This window comes from Salvia splendens, chromosome 22, assembly GCF_004379255.2.
Source record: "Salvia splendens isolate huo1 chromosome 22, SspV2, whole genome shotgun sequence".
Classification (NCBI taxonomy): Eukaryota; Viridiplantae; Streptophyta; class Magnoliopsida; order Lamiales; family Lamiaceae; genus Salvia; species Salvia splendens.
In genome coordinates this window covers 21,606,501-21,627,816 of record NC_056053.1, presented here as the reverse complement: position 1 = coordinate 21,627,816, position 21,316 = coordinate 21,606,501, and the positions used below count along the sequence as shown (strand labels likewise).

At 38.9% G+C, this 21,316-nt stretch overlaps 2 protein-coding genes across 2 annotated transcripts; one reads left to right on the top strand and one right to left on the bottom strand.

The window, feature by feature from the left end:
* Positions 1 to 12,018: 12,018 nt before the first annotated feature.
* On the top strand, positions 12,019 to 12,690 carry LOC121786913 (NAC domain-containing protein 102-like). The gene is made up of 3 exons (XM_042185510.1): positions 12,019 to 12,211; positions 12,291 to 12,550; positions 12,634 to 12,690. Exons 1-3 carry the CDS (start codon positions 12,019 to 12,021, stop codon positions 12,688 to 12,690), a joined length of 510 nt encoding a protein of 169 aa, XP_042041444.1.
* Positions 12,691 to 18,731: 6,041 nt separating this feature from the next.
* On the bottom strand, positions 18,732 to 20,260 carry LOC121786912 (expansin-A23-like). The gene is made up of 2 exons (XM_042185509.1): positions 20,146 to 20,260; positions 18,732 to 19,351 (listed from the first exon to the last, which is right to left on the bottom strand). Exons 1-2 carry the CDS (start codon positions 20,258 to 20,260, stop codon positions 18,732 to 18,734), a joined length of 735 nt encoding a protein of 244 aa, XP_042041443.1.
* Between the last annotated feature and the right edge of the window lie 1,056 nt (positions 20,261 to 21,316).

Here is a 21,316-nt window from a genome sequence, read left to right as displayed (position 1 = left end):
TTGTAAACCCTTCCTCCTGTTCACTGTCCCTTCCGAAATAGGTACATATATTTTATTGAAATTGGAGACAATAGGTGGATTTAAACTAATTGCTTTTTTTCTCACATAAAATAATGAAATTGATATATTATGTTGTAAACCCTTCCTCCTGTTCACTGTCCCTTCCGAAGTCTGTCATTTATTTATATGCTTAATACTAGAAAATATGTTTTTCAAGATCCACTGGTGTGAGATGGTACTATTTCATATGGTGCTTTTGAAATTAATGGTACTTTAAGCATTTGATTTAAATCGGCCTCCTTCCGAAGTGGGTTAGATGAAAATTGGAGAGGAAATGGAGATGATTTAGGAAGAATAGATGTGTATTTGTGTGTATAATGAGGATGAAATATGAGTATTTATAGAGTAAAAAAATAAAAAAAATAATAAAAAAACGGTCGAAAACGGTAACATTACCGTTTGAATTTTTAATTTATTTTTTATTAAATTCGAATTAAAAAAATTGATTTATTGCGTCTGCGTGACGAAACCCACTCGCGGGCCGGTGAGTGGGCGTCACGTCGCGCGGGCGCATGGCGAGCTGACGCGCCAGCCGTCACGGGCGTCTCTGCAAGACCGGGACGAGACGGGACGAGACGGGACGCTGCAACGCGTCTTGCTGCCGTCTCGTCTCGGAGGGACGAGATACGAGACACCCGCGCGACGCGTTGCGGGTGCTCTCAACGTGTTTTCAAATAATTAAATAGGAATGGATATATCCAACATTTTTGTTGTATTTATATTCTATTTTTGTTGTAATTAAATAGGAATGGATATAACTCAAATTTCCGTCCTTATTTTTGTGATCTAATTTGAAAATCCGGATTCTAATAAAAGAAATTCGAAAATCGATTGTCAAAAATCTGAAATGAGAAATTCATAATTATATAAAATATTCTTTAAAACGAAAAATCTAAAAATCCAAGAATTTAGAATGTACATTTATTAGAATTATAAAACAAAATATTATTTGAAACATTATATGTACACCGTTGTCACAGAAAAGAATTTTTTTGCTAAGCTTCCAATGGTTTAATACTCCATCCGTCCCTCTGTAGTAGAGGCGTTTCATTTTCAGCACCCGTTTTAGAAAAATGGTAAAAAAATAATTAAAATAGAGAAAATATAAAATAATAGAAAGATTAATATAGAGAAGACTCTTAACTATATTATTATCTTTTTTTTACTTTACTTTCTCTGCGCTTTAACTATTTATTATAATTTTTTCAAAATGGGTGCTCAAAATGAACCGTCTTACTATAACAGAGGGATGGAGGGAGTATAAAATTAGCCCAGTCAATGAATCAATAATGACCCAATTAGAATAATTGTTTTTAGCTAGTGTAGCCCAAAAGATTGTTCACACTCATATTAATATTCAAAGGCCCAAAATGTAAAAGCCCAAATTCTTTCTTCTAACTTTACATGTCTGAACATTTTTGTTTTACTTTACATGTATGTACTTCTTGTAAAACAGTAAGGGAGCTTCATAAACAGTGTCAATCCTTAGATGCACAACTTTGCATTCTTTGGGATTTATGATGGTGTTCGAAGGGAATTTTCCCGATTGAGTAATAGTACTCACAGTCTGGAAAATCTGGTTGATCTGTGTGTTGATGTTCTTCAGATGAGTGGCCATACTTTGCACATCTGTCTCAACCTTCTCCATCCTTTGATTGTTCTGCTCATAAGCTTGTTGGACTGTAGCATGAAAGACTTGAGTATGTCTTCCGTGGTCATCTTCTTCGGATCATTAACCACTCCATCAGTAACTGTGAACCCCGGGGGTGGTTGCAGAGCATTATTTGGGTTTCCGTAAGAGAGATTGGGATGTCATTTGTTCCCGAACTGATTATATCTTCCACCCTAAAAGTTGGGGCGGTGATTATTGAAGTACCGGTTGTTGTCCCCTTGATTCACATAGTTCACGTCCCTCATTTTTCCTTGGGGTTCTTGAGACGGCTGTCCCATTGCAATGCAGTCAAATTTCATAATCAGCACATCCAACTTGTCGGATAGGGCACTCATAAGATCATGATCTGTAGTAGACGCTACCCTATGCACCTTACTCCTTTCGTTGCTCCATCCTTCGTCATTAGATGCAAGCTCCTCTATTACTTCCATGGCTTCATTCACTCATTTCTTGAGAAAATTACCGCCTGAGCTCAAGTTCAATTCCCTTTGTGCTTCAGGCACACATCTCTTGAAAAATGTAATAACTTAGACTGTCGGGGTTAACCCATGGTTGGGACACCGTTTCATCAAAGATTTAAACCTCCCCCATGCGTCTCTGATATTCTCTGTAGGAGTCATCTGAAAGGCAATGATCTCGTGTTGTCTCTTTATAGCTTCACTAGGGGGGTATAATTTCTCCAAAAAATTTTCCACCATAGCATCCCATGTTCTAATTGATCCTGGCTCCAAACTCTCCAACCAATCCTTTGCTGAATCCTCTAAAGAGAAAGGAAACAACCTTAGTCGAACCTGCTCATCTGTCACTCCATTCATCTTTGTTGTGTTGCAAATCTGAATGAACTTGGTGATATGCTTGTTAGGGTCATATGTGGATTTGCCCCTAAAAGCAATGTTCTCCGCCATCTGAATCAGTCCTCTTTTCAGCTCAAAAGTATTGGCCGCGATGTTGCTATGGACGGTTGGATTTGCCTGGCCTTGGTATACATATTGATTCTGCACAGGCACAGGTGGTCCACGGTTAACCTGTTGACGCAACTCCTCCAGCTGTCGTAGAAGCTCAGCATAATTAGGAGGAGGAGGTGGTGGACCGTTGTTACCCTCTTCGTTCTCCATCAGACTAGGAGAAACGGGATCAAACTGAATATGATCCTGAACTGGTGATCGGATGGGTGAAAGATCCCTCTGATCTGAAGATGCTCCTGCGCGGGTAGGCGAAGATGTGTGAATTTTCTGCGTGAGCCTCCTATATGCGTTCCTCTTCCGGTTCGATGCTTCGATCTCAGAGTCGAAAGGTTCTAGAGGCAAGCCTTTAGAACGTGTGTGCATACACCTGAACAAGAAATACAAATGTGAGAACTAAAAAAAATAGAAATTAAACGAAAAATAAAGCAGTAAAATCTGAAGTAGTAATCTTGATTATTATCACGACATCAAGCTATATAACACAAATTGTCCCCGGCAGCGGCGCCAAAAACTTGACTCAACTTTATTTTACCCAAATAATACCTGCAAGTGTACGGGGTTATTGTAGCAAACATCAAGCAAGAGTATATCGTATCCTACAGAGACAATTAAGTGTCAACCTAAGTACCACGAACTAATTTCAACTACTATCCAGACGATCAGAAATTTTGGTTTTAAAACTAATAACTACTGAAAACATGTAAATGCAGATATTAAAATAGAACACTTAAACAAGAAAGCAATTAAGCAAGTTGTGTAGGATGATGGAGAAATATGCAGAATTCAAGGATCCGATGCACAACTCATAGCCTAACCCAAATAAAACCAATTTACCATTTAAAGTCTGTAGAATTGTTGAATCAATCACAATTATAGATTAAACCCCCTCCCGCGGCCGCAGTTTGGTGTTGAGCAAAGTGTAACACCAACCGTTGTTCCATATTTTGGATCAACCAAGAAAAAATGACGTAATCTGTCGTCTGCCATGCTTTGAATTTCAAGTTGTCTTTCTTGGGTGGATCCATATCGCCTTCAAGATGGTCGAGCAATTCACGACCTCCAACTGCTATTTGCATTAGATGGGACCAAACAATAAAATTATTCCCATCTAGTTTGACTCCTATTGAATCTGATTCGATTGTTTTTGTGGCCATCGGTTGCTTTCACTTGATTTTGCTAATTGGTGCAGGTTCGGGGCTGATATGAGTCGTGTGTTGTTGCCTGATTTTAGTCGAGGGTTTGAGGAAGGTCCGAACGATGATGAATGGGCTCTTAGTTCGAAGATTCGATTGAATCGTCTGGGTTTGGGACGGGTGGGAAGATTTGTTTGATTTCTGGGCTGTTTGTTGAGGAACTGTAATGAACAAGATTCTGAGTTCAGGTGCTTTGAAAAAACGGCTTATGTTTAGGGTTAGGATCGTATGGCTCGTGATACCATGTTGAACTGTATTGGGGAGAATATTTTTCTCTTTACTGTACAATGTAATCTCTCTTAAATAGAGAATGCAAGACGTGTAGCTATTCTAGGAAAATATTTACACACTAATTAGGTTCTACAAATAAGGAATGTAATTCCTGATTTGATTGCCTATGATCTTCCTTGTTTTATTCTTGATTTGTACATATCTTGCTAACATGTTAGTGGAGAATAGAGCACACTTTGTGAGAAGAAGTTAGTAGAAGTAGACTATTTTTTTAGGATAAACCAAAATGATAATAGTTTTTATTTTTATAAAAGGAAATGAATATATTCAGATTGGATTAGCACACGTCAAATCATATATGCTACGACATACTAGTATATAGCAATAATTTATCGGTTTTTCTTTTGCTAAGCATTAAATTGTGTGTGGTTGATTTTTAATAGAGATCGAAAAGTGTTTTATTGACTTATGTTTTGTGTGCAATTATACAGTTTTTATTGGAAATTCAAATACACTATTAATAATGTGGACCGCATTAACCACTAACACTATTTCTACTACTATTTCTCTTTCCCTCTCTTAGTTTGACAATTGTACATTAAAATCTTTGCCCAACCAATAATGTGGGTTAATCAGATTTTAATTTATGGGTTGAAAATTTTCAATCCTCATTCTCTAAATTTAGCGGGCTATTCGGGTAAGTCCACAGATAATAGATTATATTGACATCCATATTTTTAAAGAATGGAGGAGTGGTATACAACATACACTAGTGCAGTGAGGAGTTTTTACTATAATAAACAAAGTTTAGTGAAGATAATAACAAACCCTTATTATTTTGACCAATTGTACAATATTTATTTTATTTAGCTTACATAAATGATATTGATACCTCAAATATTCATGAAAATAATTGATCCCATACTTAACTTATTAAAATTATGTTTGCCCTCAAAACTCATCCCAAATTGCCAATTGGATGGAACCACATTAGTCTCCTGAATGACTGAGCCATCACTAGCGGTCACCTCAAAAGAGAGCCTCTTTCTGAGTAGGCTCTGAGTGACCTGCCAGTTTTGGCCCCAGTTCCGGCTCATCGGAACCCAGTTAGATGAGCTGGAGCTTCGGACCCTCACGGACGTGACATCCCTAACGCCTCCGACGTTGTAGACGAGGACGATTGTCCAGCAGTTGTTCCCGCCCATCACAAACTTGACCCCGCCCTTTTTCCCGCACTTGACGTGGTGGTACAAGACCGGGACGACCCCGGCCTTGTACTCCGCGATCTTGAGGTACATCAGCTTGGCTAGGTCGAAATGCTTCTGAGGAGGATTGCACCATATGCCATGGTCCTTGGTGTAGTCCAGAGGGCAGAAGTTGGTGGCGGTCACGCGGATCGTGCCCTTCTTGCAGGCCTGCGGGGCGTTCACGCACATGATTTGGAAGCATGCACCGCTGGCCGCGCCATCATGGAAGAGGGCCGTGCTTAGAGCCCTCGTCTCCTGGCTGTACCCATGCTCGATTACATTCGTGTATCCACGTGCCGCACCTATGTACGATCACAGAATCATTTTCAGTCATTCAATCACGTTTTGCACTTTTCTTAATTCGGGTTTATCCTACAATTTTAAAAATCATCCAGAAAAATCATTCACTTTGGATTTGTTCTCAATTATTCCATGATTGAATGTTTCAAGTCACATATGCAAAGTATATACTCCTTTCGTCCCATAAAAATATGTACACTTTCCATTTTCGTCCGTCCCACAAAAATATATTGCACATAAAATCCACCCGGTCGGGCAGAAGTCTCTGGACTCTTTATGAATAAAATTGGCCACCCGGCCGGGTGGAATTATTGCACATAAAATTCACCTGGCCTGGTAGCTCCCGGCAGTCCGCGCGGTTTTTATAGATCGGCCATATCTCTCTCATCAGAACTCCGATTGGGGCGTGTGAGGTACCCACGCGAAGCTCTTTCGATGATGAAGACAATGGTACTCTCAAAATAGGATTTGGACCCCATATTGATAGGCAGATTACGTTTGAAGCAGACCCCAGTCACGGCTTGACTCATTTTCCCTTTTTTACCTATTTTAACTTCAAACACTGGATAAACTCATTCATCAAAGCACCTTTATAGTGAAATATGGAGGTAAACTCAAGTAATATGCATTTACACACCAATTATCATCACGTTTAACGCCCAATAAAACAGTTAAAATACGAGTTTATCAGCCATAGCTCTATACTCAGCCTCGGCAGACGATCTCGCAACAGTATGTTGTTTCTTACTTCGCCATGTTACAAGTTTCCTCCCAAGTAGGTGCAATATCCAGAAGTAGACTTTCTGTCAGACTTAGAACCAGCATAATCAGCATCAGAATATCCTTCAATTTTTAGATGCCCATTCTTTTTGAATAACAATCCGTTGCCGGGAGATTTCTTGACATATTGAAGAATTCGAATAGCAGCATCCCAGTGAACTTGCTTAGGCTTATCCAGAAAACGACTGACTAAGCCAACAACAAAGGAAATATCAGGCCTTGTTACTGTCAAGTAGATACGTTTTCCAACTAGACGTCTATACTTAGCTTTATCCTCCAAGACTTCTCCACTGTCATCCCAAACACTTGGATCAACCTCCATAGGAGTATCAACGGGTTTTGCTCCAAGTAGTCCAGTTTCTTTCAATAGATCTGTAGCATACTTTTGCTGAGATAGAGACACTCTAGAATTTCTGTGTGCAATTTCAATTCCCAAGAAATACTTAGGACGGCCCAGATCTTTTTTTTTAAAGGAAGAGAGTTTTTTTTTTTAAATTAACTCCTATATAAGGGAGGAAATTACAACTGATGTTAAGAGGGCTCGAAACAACTGATGTTAAGAGGGCTCGAACTCGACACTTCATGCAATAATGTCTAGGACGACCCAGATCCTTGATAACAAAATATTTCTTAGTTTCCTCAATTCCACGAACATCACTTCCAGATATGAGTATATCATCAACATATACAATGAGAATAACAATACCCGATGCTTGATGTCGCACAAAAACCGAATGATCAGACTTGCATTGCTTAAAACCAATAGTTCCAAGGACACTGCTGAACTTATCAAACCACGCCTTGGGACTTTGTTTAAGGCCATAAATTGCCTTTTTGAGACAACAAACTTTAGTAGCATCCTCCCCCTGAGCAACATATCCCGGAGGTTGCTCCATAAAGACCGTCGGAGTCAAATCACCATACAAGAAAGCATTCTTCACATCAAGTTGATACATGGGCCATGAAAGATTAATAGCCAAAGAGAACAAAATTCGGATTGAATTCATACGAGCAGTGGGCGAGAACGTCTCAAAGTAATCAATACCATAAGTTTGCGTGTATCCTTTGGCCACAAGCCGAGCTTTGTAACGATTAATACTACCATCAGTAAGAAATTTTATGGTAAACACCCAACGACAAGATACAATATCCACCGAATCAGGGGCATGTACCAGAATCCAAGTACCACGATACAAGAGAGCTCGCATCTCCTCATCCATAGCGGCTCGTCATAAAGGGTGTTTGAGTGCCTCTTGGAAAGAAGTTGGAATCACTGTAGACAAAAGTCAAAGAGTAAAGGCACGAAAAGGAGCACTCATTCGAGTAAAAGAAACATGATTAGATACGGGGTGTTTGGTGGTACAAGTACGTTTACCTTTGCGAATGGCTATGGGTAACTCATCAGAAGGAGGTGGATCTTCAGAAGCTGGAGGCGAAGATGACTGTGGCAGTGGACATGAGACTGTTGGTACTGTTTCAGGGGCTTAAGGGGTTGTTGCAGGTCGATGATGTCGTGTATAGACCTGTAAAAGAGGAGCAGGAGGAGCAGAAGACATAGGAGAAACAAAAGTTTGGGCAGGTAAAGGAGTAGGATATAACTGGTTGGTTGGTTTAGTTTGAGAATTAGTAAAATAAGGCTGAAACTCAAAGAAGGTAACATCTGCAGAGATATAATGGCGTTTGGTAAGAGGGTCAACATCGATATCCCTTTTGGGTTCTAGAATAACCAAGAAAAACACACTTAATAGAGCGAGGAGACAACTTATCCAACCCAGGAGTCAGATCATGAACAAAACAAGTACATCCAAAAATGCGTGGAGGAATATGATAAAGAGGTTTATCAGGATGAAGACACGAAAAAGGAATATCCCCATGCAACACACTAGATGACATCTTGTTAATAAGGAAGCATGCAGTAAGAACAACATCAGACCATAGATACTTAGGCACATGCATGTGAGACATAAGAGTACGCGCAACATCTAAAACATGACGATGCTTACGCTCAGCTACCCCATTTTGTTGAGAAGTGTGAGAGCAAGAGGTTTGATGAATTATACCATGATATTCACAAAAAAATGAGATAGATTGTTGTGTGAACTCAAGAGCATTATCAGTACGAAGAATACGTAGATCAACAGAATATTGGGTCTTTATTTCATGATAAAAAGATTTTAGAACAGTAGGGACTTCACTTCTGTGTTTAAGCAAATACAACCATTACATACGGGAATAATCATCAACAAGAATTAGAAAATACTTGAAACCCCCCTGGACTCAATCCTAATCGGACCCCAAACATCACAATGAACTAAATCAAAAACAGAAGAGCTACGAGTCTCGACTCGCGAAGGAAAGGAAGTGCGATGGTGCTTGCCCAACTCACATGACTCACAATTAAAATCAACAGACGCAACTGGAACTAAACTACGAAGACTAGCAGAAGACAGATGACCAAGACGACAATGCCATTGATATGGAGACACAGCAGCAGAGAGAGCACTAGGAGAGACAGGTGAAACAGTATCCAAGTAGTACAGACCGCCACGCTCATGTCCTCCACCAATCGTCCTCTTCGTCTGCAAGTCCTGAAAGATACAATATGAAGGATAAAAAGTGACAGAACAATTGTGAGTTTTTGTCAGCTGACCAATAGATATTAAGCTGACTGGAAAATTTGGGGCAAACAAAACATTATCAAGGGTAATATGAGTAGTGGGTTTGACAACACCAGTGCCAGTTACAAGAGAATAGTTGCCATCAGCAAGACGAACAGATGAGAGAGAAGATGGAGAAAAAGATGTCAAAAGGGATTTTGTACCAGTAATATGGGTAGAGGCACCCGAATCCAACATCCAAGACTTACCAGGAGACACATCAAACGCAGCTACAGAGGTAGAGGCATCAGTAGTAGTAGTAGATGAAGAACTTGGCGCAGTAAACTCAATGTTATTAGCCCAAATGTGGTTTGCCAAACTTCTTCCAACACTTATCAGACTCATGATTCGAACGACCACAATGATCACATAGTCGATCATGAAACCATCGTCCTCGACCTCGGCCACGTCCCTGTCCCCGGCCACGTCCACCATACGAACCTCGACCGCGAGCAGACATAGCTGAATTATCAAACAAGGTGGATTCCGTACGCCCGGTGGAGACACGAAGAACGTGAGACAACGCATTAGACAACGTTGGAATGTCATCACTAGCCATTAAGCTATCTCGAAGTGGCTGGAGATCAGCATTAAGACCTGACAAAAATTTTGCTACCATGAATTCCTCCCACTGTTTTGCTCTTGTTGTGGCATCACAGGAAAGAGGATGATAAACTAAGATCTCATCAGCAAGGCCTTTCAAGGTAGAGAAGTAATCATTGACTGACTGAGTATCCTGAGTATGAGAGAAAAGTTTCTCATATAATTCAAATACCCGAGAGACGTTTTTGTCATTGAAGAACATCTCCCGTATAGCATCCCACATGGCTTTGGCACTATCCAAGCACATGATATTTTGACTGATAGCTGGTTCTAGGCTATTGAGAATCCAAGTCATGACGGAGCAGTCATCGGCACACCAAGTGTCGTAGTTGGTATCTGTAGTAGCAGGCGGGGCAGTTTGAACATGGCTTTTCTTCTTCTGTGATCCCAAAATAGGAGAAAAGCACGGGACCAAAGCATATAGTTGGAACCATTCAGCTTAATGGTGGTTCCAATAGGAGGTCTAAAATCAGACATGATAAAACGAGAGTAAATCCGATGCAGAGCAGTAGGCAAGAGCGCAAGCCAAAAAAGAAGTAGCGGGCAGTAGCGCAGGCAGATGATAGCGCAGAGCAACGGAGTAGGAGTAGAACAACAGACAGATAAGGTTGCAGGCAGATAACAGTTGCAGAGCAGCGGAGCCGGAGCAGAGCAGGAGCAGCGGAAGGAGCAGTTGCAGAGCAGCGGAGGCAGGAAAAAAACCCTAATTTTCGAAACCCTAATTTTTTTTATTTTTTATTTTTTTACTAAACTAGCGACGAATTCGAACCCGCTCTGATACCTTGTAGAACAGTAAAATATACAGACATAATGGAGAAAGTAGTAGTGTATATATCATTAGTAAACATAAGCCACATATATATAGTACAAGAAACTAAGCTAGGCTATGTTAAATAACCAATGTGGGATAGAAATCATATACTATATTAACACTTCTCTTACACCAATTATTTATTCAAGTAAATATAAAAATAATGAAACATCAAATATTAAACAATGCATATATCATGAATTTGAATCGACTTCCAACCCTAATATTTGTCGCCTACTATAAATGCATTGTTGTCTCATTCTCGCAATTTGAATGAGCAAAGTGGAGAACCGGTCGCGCCCTTTCCTGCATGCATCCAGTGACTGTCCATATAGCCATCATCGATTTCCTCACTTCAGGGACTGTCGTTATTACCCACAAGTGATACAGTTTTCTTCGATACAAATACGATAGCCATAGTGATGCGAGGATTGAATACGATTGTTGCTCAACTACTTACTCTGAACAATTAAAATTGATGTATATAGTAGCCCTAGCAAATTTTTAATTACCCGAATTTCCCCATCCAACCCTAATCTTTGGTGCCTTCCATAAACATATTGCTGGCTCATTTCCGTTATTAAAGGTACCAGAGAGAATCGATGGCTCCTTTTCAAGCGTGCAATTGCTGAGCCTCCTTATAGTTGTTGTTTGCCAACATGGATTGTATAAATTCTTCATTTATACAAATATGGGATCCGTGGTGTAGCAATGATTGAATACGATTGTTACTCAAACCACTTACAATGAATAATCAAAATTGACATATATAGCCCCTATCAAATTTTTTTTCCATGTGTTCCCTTCAAACCCTAATTTTTATCGCCTCCCATAAATACATTGTTGGCATATTCCCACGATTTTAAGAAGCATAGCTCCCTTTCATGCACGTCCAGTCAGTGAATTTCTCTATAGCAATCATCGATGTCCTCACTCTCGGCACTGCCTCGGCCCAACCTGTATTGCATTTATTACCCACAAGCGATACAAATATGGCACCCATGGTGTTGCAATGAATGAATATGATCGTTGATTAACCACTAGTTACTCTTACAATTCAAATGGATGCATAATAGGATTAATTTAATGGCGGAATATTAAACCTGCAGATAAGAAAAAAGCACAATTTCATGCATTCTGGAACTAACCAAACGATCCCTTAGTCAGACATACTTATTTTTTAGTGAATCTATGAGCATTGTAAAAATTCCAAAAATTCATTTCTTCAAATCAATATCTGAAACATGACAGGATCCTATTTGTAAATTTATTACGAATATAAGAAATATAAAATAGAATATACTATTTGGGCACGCATGTTATTAATTGTAGTAATAAATGATACACTCCCATATCATACATAATTCAAAATCATCCTTAATTATTAACGGTGGACAATTCTTAGTATTAAATTATTAATAACCGCACGGCATTGGCCTCTATAAAATGTGGCTGAATTTCGAACATTTCATATATCTCACTTATAAACTGAACAAAAGATGACCATTGTTTGGAGAGAAAGTTCAGTTGTGGAAGAGCTCAGGCTGCCGACCGGTTGGCGATTCGATCCAACCGACGTAGAACTGATCCAGTTCTACCTCTCAAAAATAGTGGGCTCTGAACCTCTCCCGGCTAAGGCCATGAAGGAGATCGATGCTCTCCACTTCTACCAGCACCATCCCAAGAATCTAGGTACGGATTTCGATTCATTCAATCATTTATAAATTATATTTAGAATCATATATACCTCTAATCATTTTGAATTTCGCAGTGCATGGCACGTTGAGGCTACTGGGAGAATACTTCTTGATCCATGGAGATGAATATTTCCATGGAAAAATCGACAAGATGAAACTTGTCGGCCAAGGAAATGTCGGATCCTGGAGTTACCTGGGAAATGAAGAGGAAATCTTCGATGAGGATGGAAATGTAATCGCCTACAAGATCCATTCTACCTTTTTCTCTCCCAATTCCATGAAAACAAATTGGAGAATGGAGCTCTACCGTTTGCATGTGCCCAACAATCAAGAGGTACTATATAACATTATTCATTTAATTTATAATTTATAATTTATTTATTTAATTTTTAATTTTCTTCTTAAATTTGTATTCAGGATTCAGGTAGAGAAGAGTGGGTGGTCGCAAGGATAAGAGCTCAAGAAGAGAGTTGACAAAAATCTATAATATTAGTAATTCTTTGTTTCAATTTAGTAAGCACCAATTGTTTCGAGTGTAGTGAAAAGCTGTTGTTACTATATATATTGAACAAAGTTTGGGTTTGATAAAAACAAACCCTATCCCTACATTAAAGGGTTTTAATTTCACCGAGTATACTGTTTTTTTAATATATATACTAAATGATAATATTCTCTATTAATGCATTTATTCATAAAAAATGATCCCATACTTAACTAATTAAAATTATTCATGAGATTCTCTATAATTGACATTTGATGGAATTACACTAATTGGATTTTGCATTTGTTGAAGTTAGTGATGTGAAATTTAAATATTGAGAAAATATAATCTAATAGCTCACTTATGAGAAATTCTTTGTTCCTACTGCTTTTGTCAGAATATCTGCTAACTGATCTTCAGACCGAACAAAAGGAAATTCAACAACACCAGATTCAATGTTTTCCTTGATGAAATGTCTGTCCAATTCAACGTGTTTTGTTTGATCATGCTGGACTGGATTCTCTGCAATACTGATTGTTGCCTTGTTATCAGAGAATAATCGACAAGTGTTCTGTGACACAAGCCCTAATTCACTCATCAACCCTCTAAGCCACAATACTTCCGTTAAACCGTTCCTAATACCCCCTGAACTCAGCTACAGCACTTGATAATGCCATGACCTTTTGTTTCTTGCTTTTCCACGTAACAAGGTTTCCCCCTACAAAGGTAAAGTACCCTGAGGTAGATCTTCTATCCATCGGTTCCCAGCCCAGTCATCGTCTGTGTATCCATGTACTTCAAAATGTCCATTTTCTTGAACATTATTCCATGATCAAAAGTCCTCTTCAAATATCTGATTATTCTCAATGTCGCTGCAAGGTGATCATTCTGCGGGCGATGCATAAACTGGCTAACCACACTAACTGCATAAGTTATGTCGGGTCTGGTGTGGGATAGGTAAATCAACTTACCTACTAGTCTCTGATACCTTTCTTTGTCGGCTAGTTTTGCTCCTTCTGCAATCTGAAGTCCATGATTCGCAACAATTGGTGTCTCTGTCGGTTTGCATTCCATCCTCCCTGTTTCTGCTAAGAGATCAAGAATGTACTTCTTCTGACTAATGAAGATTCATTCACTTGATCTTAAGACTTCAACTCCTAAGAAGTATTTGAGTTCCCCTAAATATTTCATCTCAAATTCCTTGGCAAGATTCTTTTTTCAACTGCTCTATCTCTTCAGTGATGATCATGTCGTCAACATAGATTATTAAACATGTTATCTTGTCTCCTTTCTTCTTCAAGAACAACGTATGATCAGCATGACTTTATTGGTAATCATATTTTTTCATCACCTCTGTAAACCTCCCAAACCAAGCTCTTGGAGACTGCTTCAACCCATACAAAGTCCTTTTTAATAAGCAGACTTCTCCAACTGCAAACTCATCTTCAAAATCAGGAGGAGCCACCATACAGATTTCCTTCTTCAGCTCACCATGTAGGAAGACATTTGTTACATCGAACTGATGCAATGACCAGTCCTTATTGGCTGCAATAGATAGTAGTACTCGTACAGTGTTCATTTTAGCCACATGGGAGAATGTCTCTGAGTAGTCTACACCGTATGTCTGAGTGTATTCTTTTGCCACTAAGGGGGCTTTGTATCTTTCAATGGATCCATCTGGTCTTCTTTTTATCGTAAATACCCATGTGCAACCTACAGGTTTCTTCCCTTCAGGAAGAAGACACTTCACCCAAGTGTGATTCCTTGCCAATGCTTTTAACTCCAACAACACTGTTTATCTCCAATATTTGACTTTCATAGCCTCCATCCATGTCTGTGGGATTTTTTCTTCATCATATAAAGCAGCTTCAAACGCCCTTGCCATCTTTGTCATGTTTGCCTTGGCCATATTTCCAATCATGTATAGTGACCATCTGTCTATCTTCTCTAGAGAATACCGTTTTGACGGGATTCATCTCGTGCTCCTTGGAGGTAGGATGTATTGTTCGGTATCCCCATCTATAATCTCATCATGTATATTGTCAGTAGTAAGGGAATTCTCAACGACACCAAAGTGGGAGGCGATGTCGGGTGAGCAATGGGCTCCTCGGGCTGTACAGTAGGTAAGACTTGCTTGGGGCATAGATGTATCTGACTCGGGTTGATCTCCAGTAGGATTATGATTAATGGTCGCAGGTGTCCAACTTAACATGTCACTAGCATTGAAGTCTATTTCACTCTCTCCCTGGCTGGTAAGTTAATTATTGTAGAAGAATTCTGTTTCTAGGAAGGTGCAATTCATGGTTGTGATGATGTGGCTGGTTTTGGGATTGTAGCATCTATAGCCTTTTTTATTAGACCTATATCCAACAAAGACACATTTGACGGCACATGAAGAAAGTTTTGTACGCTCATGTTTTGGGATATGGACATAAACAGAGCAACGAAATATACGGGGATCTAGAGATAATGCAGGAGGAATATTGGTTAGTGTGGACAGGACTTGGAGAGGGTTTCTTTTGTCAAGTATTTTTGTCGGAAACGGTTAATAACGTAGGCAGATGTGGCAACGGCTTCTGGCCAGAAGGATTTTGGGACTTTGAGTCAAAAATAAGGGCCTAGTCTTTTCAAGAATAATACGGTTCTTACGTTCGGCTACCCTATTTTGCTCAGCTGTATATGCACAAGAAGTTTGGTGTACTAAACCAGTTTGGGCACAAAAATCTCTCATTTTGGTGTTAACAAATTCCACCCCCCCATTATCAGACCTAAGGGTTTTGATTTTTGTATTGAACTGAGTAAGGATCAATTTATAAAAAACTGTAAACCTTTTAAAACATCATATTTGTTTTTTAGAAAATACACTCAAGTCACGCGAGTGCAATCATCAATAAAAGTAACAAAATACCGAAATCCCCCTCCCCGAGTACTGGAGCCGGACCCCACACATCAAAATGAACAAGCGAAAAAATAGAATCAACTCTAGTATTACTGGGTTTAAAAGTCTGTCGTTGGTTCTTGGCCAAAATACAAGTCTCACACTCAAAAGTTGAAATCTTAAATAGGTTTTGAAATAAAATATTCAAATAACTAGAAGACGGGTGTCCTAACCGCCTATGCCACAACCATATGTCCCGTTCCAAAGATCTGTGAGCCAGCATTGCCCTGTCAGTTTGAGCTATCTCGTCTACATAGTACAACCATCGGCTCTCAGTGCCATGCCCAATGATCGTCCCCGTCCGGATATCCTGTAGTAAACAAAATTTTGGATGCATCAAGATAGTGCAATTGAGTTCCCTAGTTACATGACTAATAGACATTAATTTTTGTGACAAAGATGGAACATAGAGACAATTTGATATTGTCAAAGTGGGAGAAATTTTCACAGTTCCCGCCCCTTCCACAGGAGCCAAATCACCAGCATCGGCTTCCACATAAGTACGTTTAGCTTGAAACAATTCACCAAAATCAGATCTATCATATGTCATAGTGTCTGTCGCTCCACAATCAAATATCCATCCCCTATCATCTTCTATAACAGGTTTTTTAACATGACAAGCCATGGGATTTTCAGAATCATTATCAAGGATTGAAAAATGATTACTACACATAATTCTGGGGTCAATTTGCAATGTATCACAACTCTGGGGTACAATTTCCAAATCAGGCATGTAATGGGGTCATTATCTAGATATGAGGTAGATTGTGGGTTTAGGTTTAAAACACTAAACCTGTTACCTCCAAAGCTTGTCTGCGCCGCGAGATTAGCTCTCACTCCCGTCGACTGCGCCTCCTTACCGTCGACCGCTTGGTTCGCCGCCCACCACCAGCCGGCTGGCGTCTCCGTCGGACCACTTCTTATTCGTTGGTTGGAAAACTGACGGCGGATGTCCCCCTAGCCGTCTAGTTCTGATTTGGCTGCTTACGCCCGTCCTCCCACCATTCTGGGTATCCTATTAACTGGAAACATGTTTCTTTAGTATGTTGAGGCATCTGACAATAGGTGCAATAAAGTTTGGATTTGTCTTCATTTTCCTTCCGATTTGAGGCAGATTCGGTCGGAGGTTGGCCCCGTCGTGGCAGTTGCGGTTGCTGGCCATGCGTTGACTGTCGGTTCTGTTGATGGGGAGGAGGAGGGTAACCTTGACGGATTCCGAATCCGGCGCCGATGCCGAAAACTGGAGGTTGGGGCTGCCTCCAAATCTCGTTCCATCCTTCCTCTTGCTTCAAAATCCCAAGCGCGGTCTCAGCGTCGGGTGCAGGGTCTTCCTTAAAAACTCCCTTTGGAGTCCATCGTATTTGATGTTCACGCCAGAGAGGAACTGATGGAATCTCTTGATTTTTGTCTCCATCTGACAGATCTTGACCCCTTCGTCGCAACATGTGTATGGGCAGGGCTTCCGGTTATCCATCCCGACCCATAAGTTCTGAAGCTCCGCCCAGTAGGCTTCGAGTGTATCGGTTCCTTGAACCAACTTGTTGGTTCGATCCTCCATATCATATATCTAGAATGGATCCTTGCGAGCTCCAAACGTGGTAGTGAGGCTCTGCCACGTTGCGGCCACAGTTTGGTGTTGAGCAAACTGTAACACCAACCGTTGTTCCATATTTTGGATCAACAAAGAAAAAATGACGTAATCTGTCGTCTGCCATGCTTTGAATTTCGAGTTGTCTTTCTTGGGTGGATTCGTATCGCCTTCAAGATGGTCGAGCAATTCACGACCTCCAACTGCTATTTGCATTAGATGGGACCAGACATTAAAATTATTCCCATCTAGTTTGACTCCTATTGAATCTGATTCGATTGTTTTTGTGGCCATCGGTTGCTTTCACTTGATTTTGCTAATTGGTGCAGGTTCGGGGCTGATATGAGTCGTGTGTTGTTGCCTGATTTTAGTCGAGGGTTTGAGGAAGGTCCGAACGATGATGAATGTGTTCTTAGTTCGAAGATTCGATTGAATCGTCTGGATTTGGGACGGGTGGGCAGATTTGTTTGATTTCTGGGCTGTTTGTTGAGGAACTGTAATGAACAAGATTCTGAGTTCTTGTGCTTTGAAAAAACGACTTATGTTTAGGGTTAGGATCGTATGGCTCGTGATACCATGTTGAACTGTATTGGGGAGAATATTTTTCTCTTTACTGTATAATGTAATCTCTCTTAAATAGAGAATGCAAGACGTGTAGTTATTCTAGGAAAATATTTACACACTAATTAGGTTCTACAAATAAGGAATGTAATTCCTGATTTGATTGCCTATGATCTTCCTTGATTTATTCTTGATTTGCACATATCTTGTTAACATGTTAGTGGAGAATAGAGCACACTCTTATTTGTGAGAAGAAGTTACTAAAAGTAGAAGTAGACTATTTTTTTAGGATAAACCAAAATGATAATAGTTTCTATTTTTATAAAAGGAAATGAATATATTCGGATTGGATTTGCACACGTCAAATCATATATGCTACGACATACTAGTATAAAGCAATAATTTATCGGTTTTTCTTTTGCTAAGCATTAAATTGTGTGTGGTTGATTTTTAATAGAGATCGATGTTTTGTGTGCAATTATAGTTTTGAAACTTATTTAATTATATAGTTTTTATTGGAAATTCAAATACACTATTAATAACGTGGACCGCATTAACCACTAACACTATTTCCACTACTATTTCTCTTTCTCTCTCTTAGTTTGACAATTGTACATTAAAATCTTTGCCCAACCAATAATGTGGGTTAATCAAATTTTAATTTATGGGTTGAAAATTTTCAGTCCTCATTCTCTAAATTTAGCGGGCGATTCGAGCAAGCCCACAGATAATAGATTATATTGACATCCATATTTTTAAAGAACGGAGCAGTGGTATACAATATACACTAGTGCAGTGAGGAGTTTTTACTATAATAAACAAAGTTTAGTGAAGATAATAACAAACCCTTATTATTTTGACCAATTGTACAATATTTATTTTATTTAGCTTACATAAATGATATTGATACCTCAAATATTCATGAAAATAATTGATCCCATACTTAACTAATTAAAATTATGTTTGCCCTCAAAACTCATCCCAAATTGCCAATTGGATGGAACCACATTAGTCTCCTGAATGACTGAGCCATCACTAGCGGTCACCTCAAAAGAGAGCCTCTTTCTGAGTAGGCTCTGAGTGACCTGCCAGTTTTTGCCCCAGTTCCGGCTCATCGGAACCCAGTTAGATGAGCTAGAGCTTCGGACCCTCACGGACGTGACATCCCTAACGCCTCCGACGTTGTAGACGAGGACGATTGTCCAGTAGTTGTTCCCGCCCATCACAAACTTGACCCCGCCCTTTTTCCCGCACTTGACGTGGTGGTACAAGACCGGGACGACCCCGGCCTTGTACTCCGCAATCTTGAGGTACATCGGCTTGGCTAGGTCGAAATGCTTCTGAGGAGGATTGAACCATATGTCATGGTCCTTGGTGTAGTCCAGAGGGCAGAAGTTAGTGGCGGTCACGCGGATCGTGCCCTTCTTGCAGGCCTGTGGGGCGTTCACGCACATGATTTGGAAGCACGCACCGCAGGCCGCGCCGTCATGGAAGAGGGTCGTGCTTAGAGCCGTCGTCTCCTGGTTGTACCCATGCTCGATTACGTTCGTGTATCCACGTGCCGCACCTATGTACGATCACATAATCATTTTCAGTCATTCAATCACGTTTTGCACTTTTCTTAATTCGGGTTTATCCTACAATTTTAAAAATCATCCAGAAAAATCATTCACTTTGGATTTATTCTCAATTATTCCATGATTGAATGTTTCAAGTCACATATGCAAAGTATATACTCCTTTCGTCCCATAAAAATATGTGCACTTTCCATTTTCGTCCGTCCCACAAAAATATATGCTTTCATTTTTGAAAAGTTATATCAATTTAAAAATATAGGTCTCGCTATCCACTGACACCACTTTAACTATCATTTCTCCTCCTCTCTCTTACTTTACCGTATCATTCTCCCCATCTTTCTTACTTTGCCAATTTTGTCTTAATTCTCGTTCCATATCTGTTGCCCATATTTTTATGGAACTGAGGTAGTATATTGTTCACCATTTTTCAACCAAACAATGTCTCTTTTTATGCATAAATAAACAACATTTTCTAATTCATCGGCCATGTACGTATGTTTTTGGCTTCCAAATCACATAAAAATTTCACCAAAAAAACCATTATGAAACTTTATAATTTTTTTGACTAATTTTCAAAATTGCGAAACAAACCACATTTTAACCAAACTTCATATAGTTTTTTTTGGCAATCATTATGAAACTTTATAATTTTTTTAACTAATTTTTAAAATTGCGAAACAAACCACATTTTAACCAAACTTCATATAGTTTTTTTTGGCAATTTTCCCTAAATTAATAATTTAAAAAGTACACGCTATAATTTAAACATAAATTTACTAAATACCCATTCCATCAATGGCATCGGATGGGCCGTAATCCCATCCACTAACGGCAAAAGCAACACCAAAAATTACTGAAATAGCTACTAAACTATACAACATCGCTCCACCAAAACCCATGAAACTAATATCACAATCTTATATTCAAATATTGCTACAAATTATGTTTCTTGAGACGTTAAGCTTGTCTATTTATAATCGTCGTCATGAAATTTTGCTGTGATTATTATCATATTGACTGACTTTGTATTGCCAAAATATATAGTGGAGTATATATAAAAGGAAACGACATTTGATGGAATTTAAGAGATTTTGCATTTGCTCAAACAATTTCTATCTTTAGGAATTAGTATTTGCTATTTCAAGAATAATAGCTAAGTATATCGAAGTATTGGATTACAATATCTAAAAGTAAAACTATTTTTTTGTTATCATTGTAAATATACTCCTTCCGTCCTTTATAATTTGTCATCCGACACGATTTTTAAAAAATGTAATAAAAAGTGCGTTGAAAAATTTAGTGGTATGTGGGTCATATTTTTATATATTAAGTTTATAATAAAATGTGAGTGAGAATGAGTTAGTGGAATGTGAGTGTCATTATAAAAAATGGTAAAAGTGAAAGGTAAAAAATTTTTAGGGGCGGACGAAAAATGATAAAAGTGAAAGGTGACAAATTTTTAAGGAGTAGTTTTCATTTTGATTACACGCATATCAGTATACATCAAATTGCATTAAATTTTATTTGCATGATTATAGAGATTGGCTATTACTTTCAACAAATTTATTTTTATTTATAAAAATATAAACACGTTGTATTCAAAACATAAAATATTAAGTGTATAGTATAAAATTCATTTGCATTTTATCAATTCATTAATTTGTGTCATTTACATGCCTTGAAAAGGCTATCTTAATTAGTAAATTTTCTATTTAGCTAATGATGATAATATTTGAATTATATATGTACAAGAAAGTTATTGGTGATTGAGCTGGGAGCTCTCTCGATGAGACGATGATCACTGAGTGCACTATCTTTACCAGCTCCATAAGTATTTGTTTTCAACTATTAATTGGGCCAATCTATCAACCCAAATAAGAGATCATAAATAAAAGCCCAAGAAAGTACTCCCTCCGTCTATGAAAAATAGAGCACATTTGTCATTTTTTGTTGTC

Coding starts and splice junctions, on each gene's coding strand:
- LOC121786913 (XM_042185510.1), top strand. CDS start 12,019: ATGACCATTGTTTGGAGAGAAAGTTCAGTTGTGGAAGAGCTCAGGCTG. Junction 12,212..12,290: donor GCACCATCCCAAGAATCTAG/GTACGGATTTCG, acceptor TGAATTTCGCAG/TGCATGGCACGTTGAGGCTA. Junction 12,551..12,633: donor ATGTGCCCAACAATCAAGAG/GTACTATATAAC, acceptor ATTTGTATTCAG/GATTCAGGTAGAGAAGAGTG.
- LOC121786912 (XM_042185509.1), bottom strand. CDS start 20,260: ATGGGTTTTGGTGGAGCGATGTTGTATAGTTTAGTAGCTATTTCAGTA. Junction 19,352..20,145: donor CGATGCCATTGATGGAATGG/GTATTTAGTAAA, acceptor GATCGTACATAG/GTGCGGCACGTGGATACACG.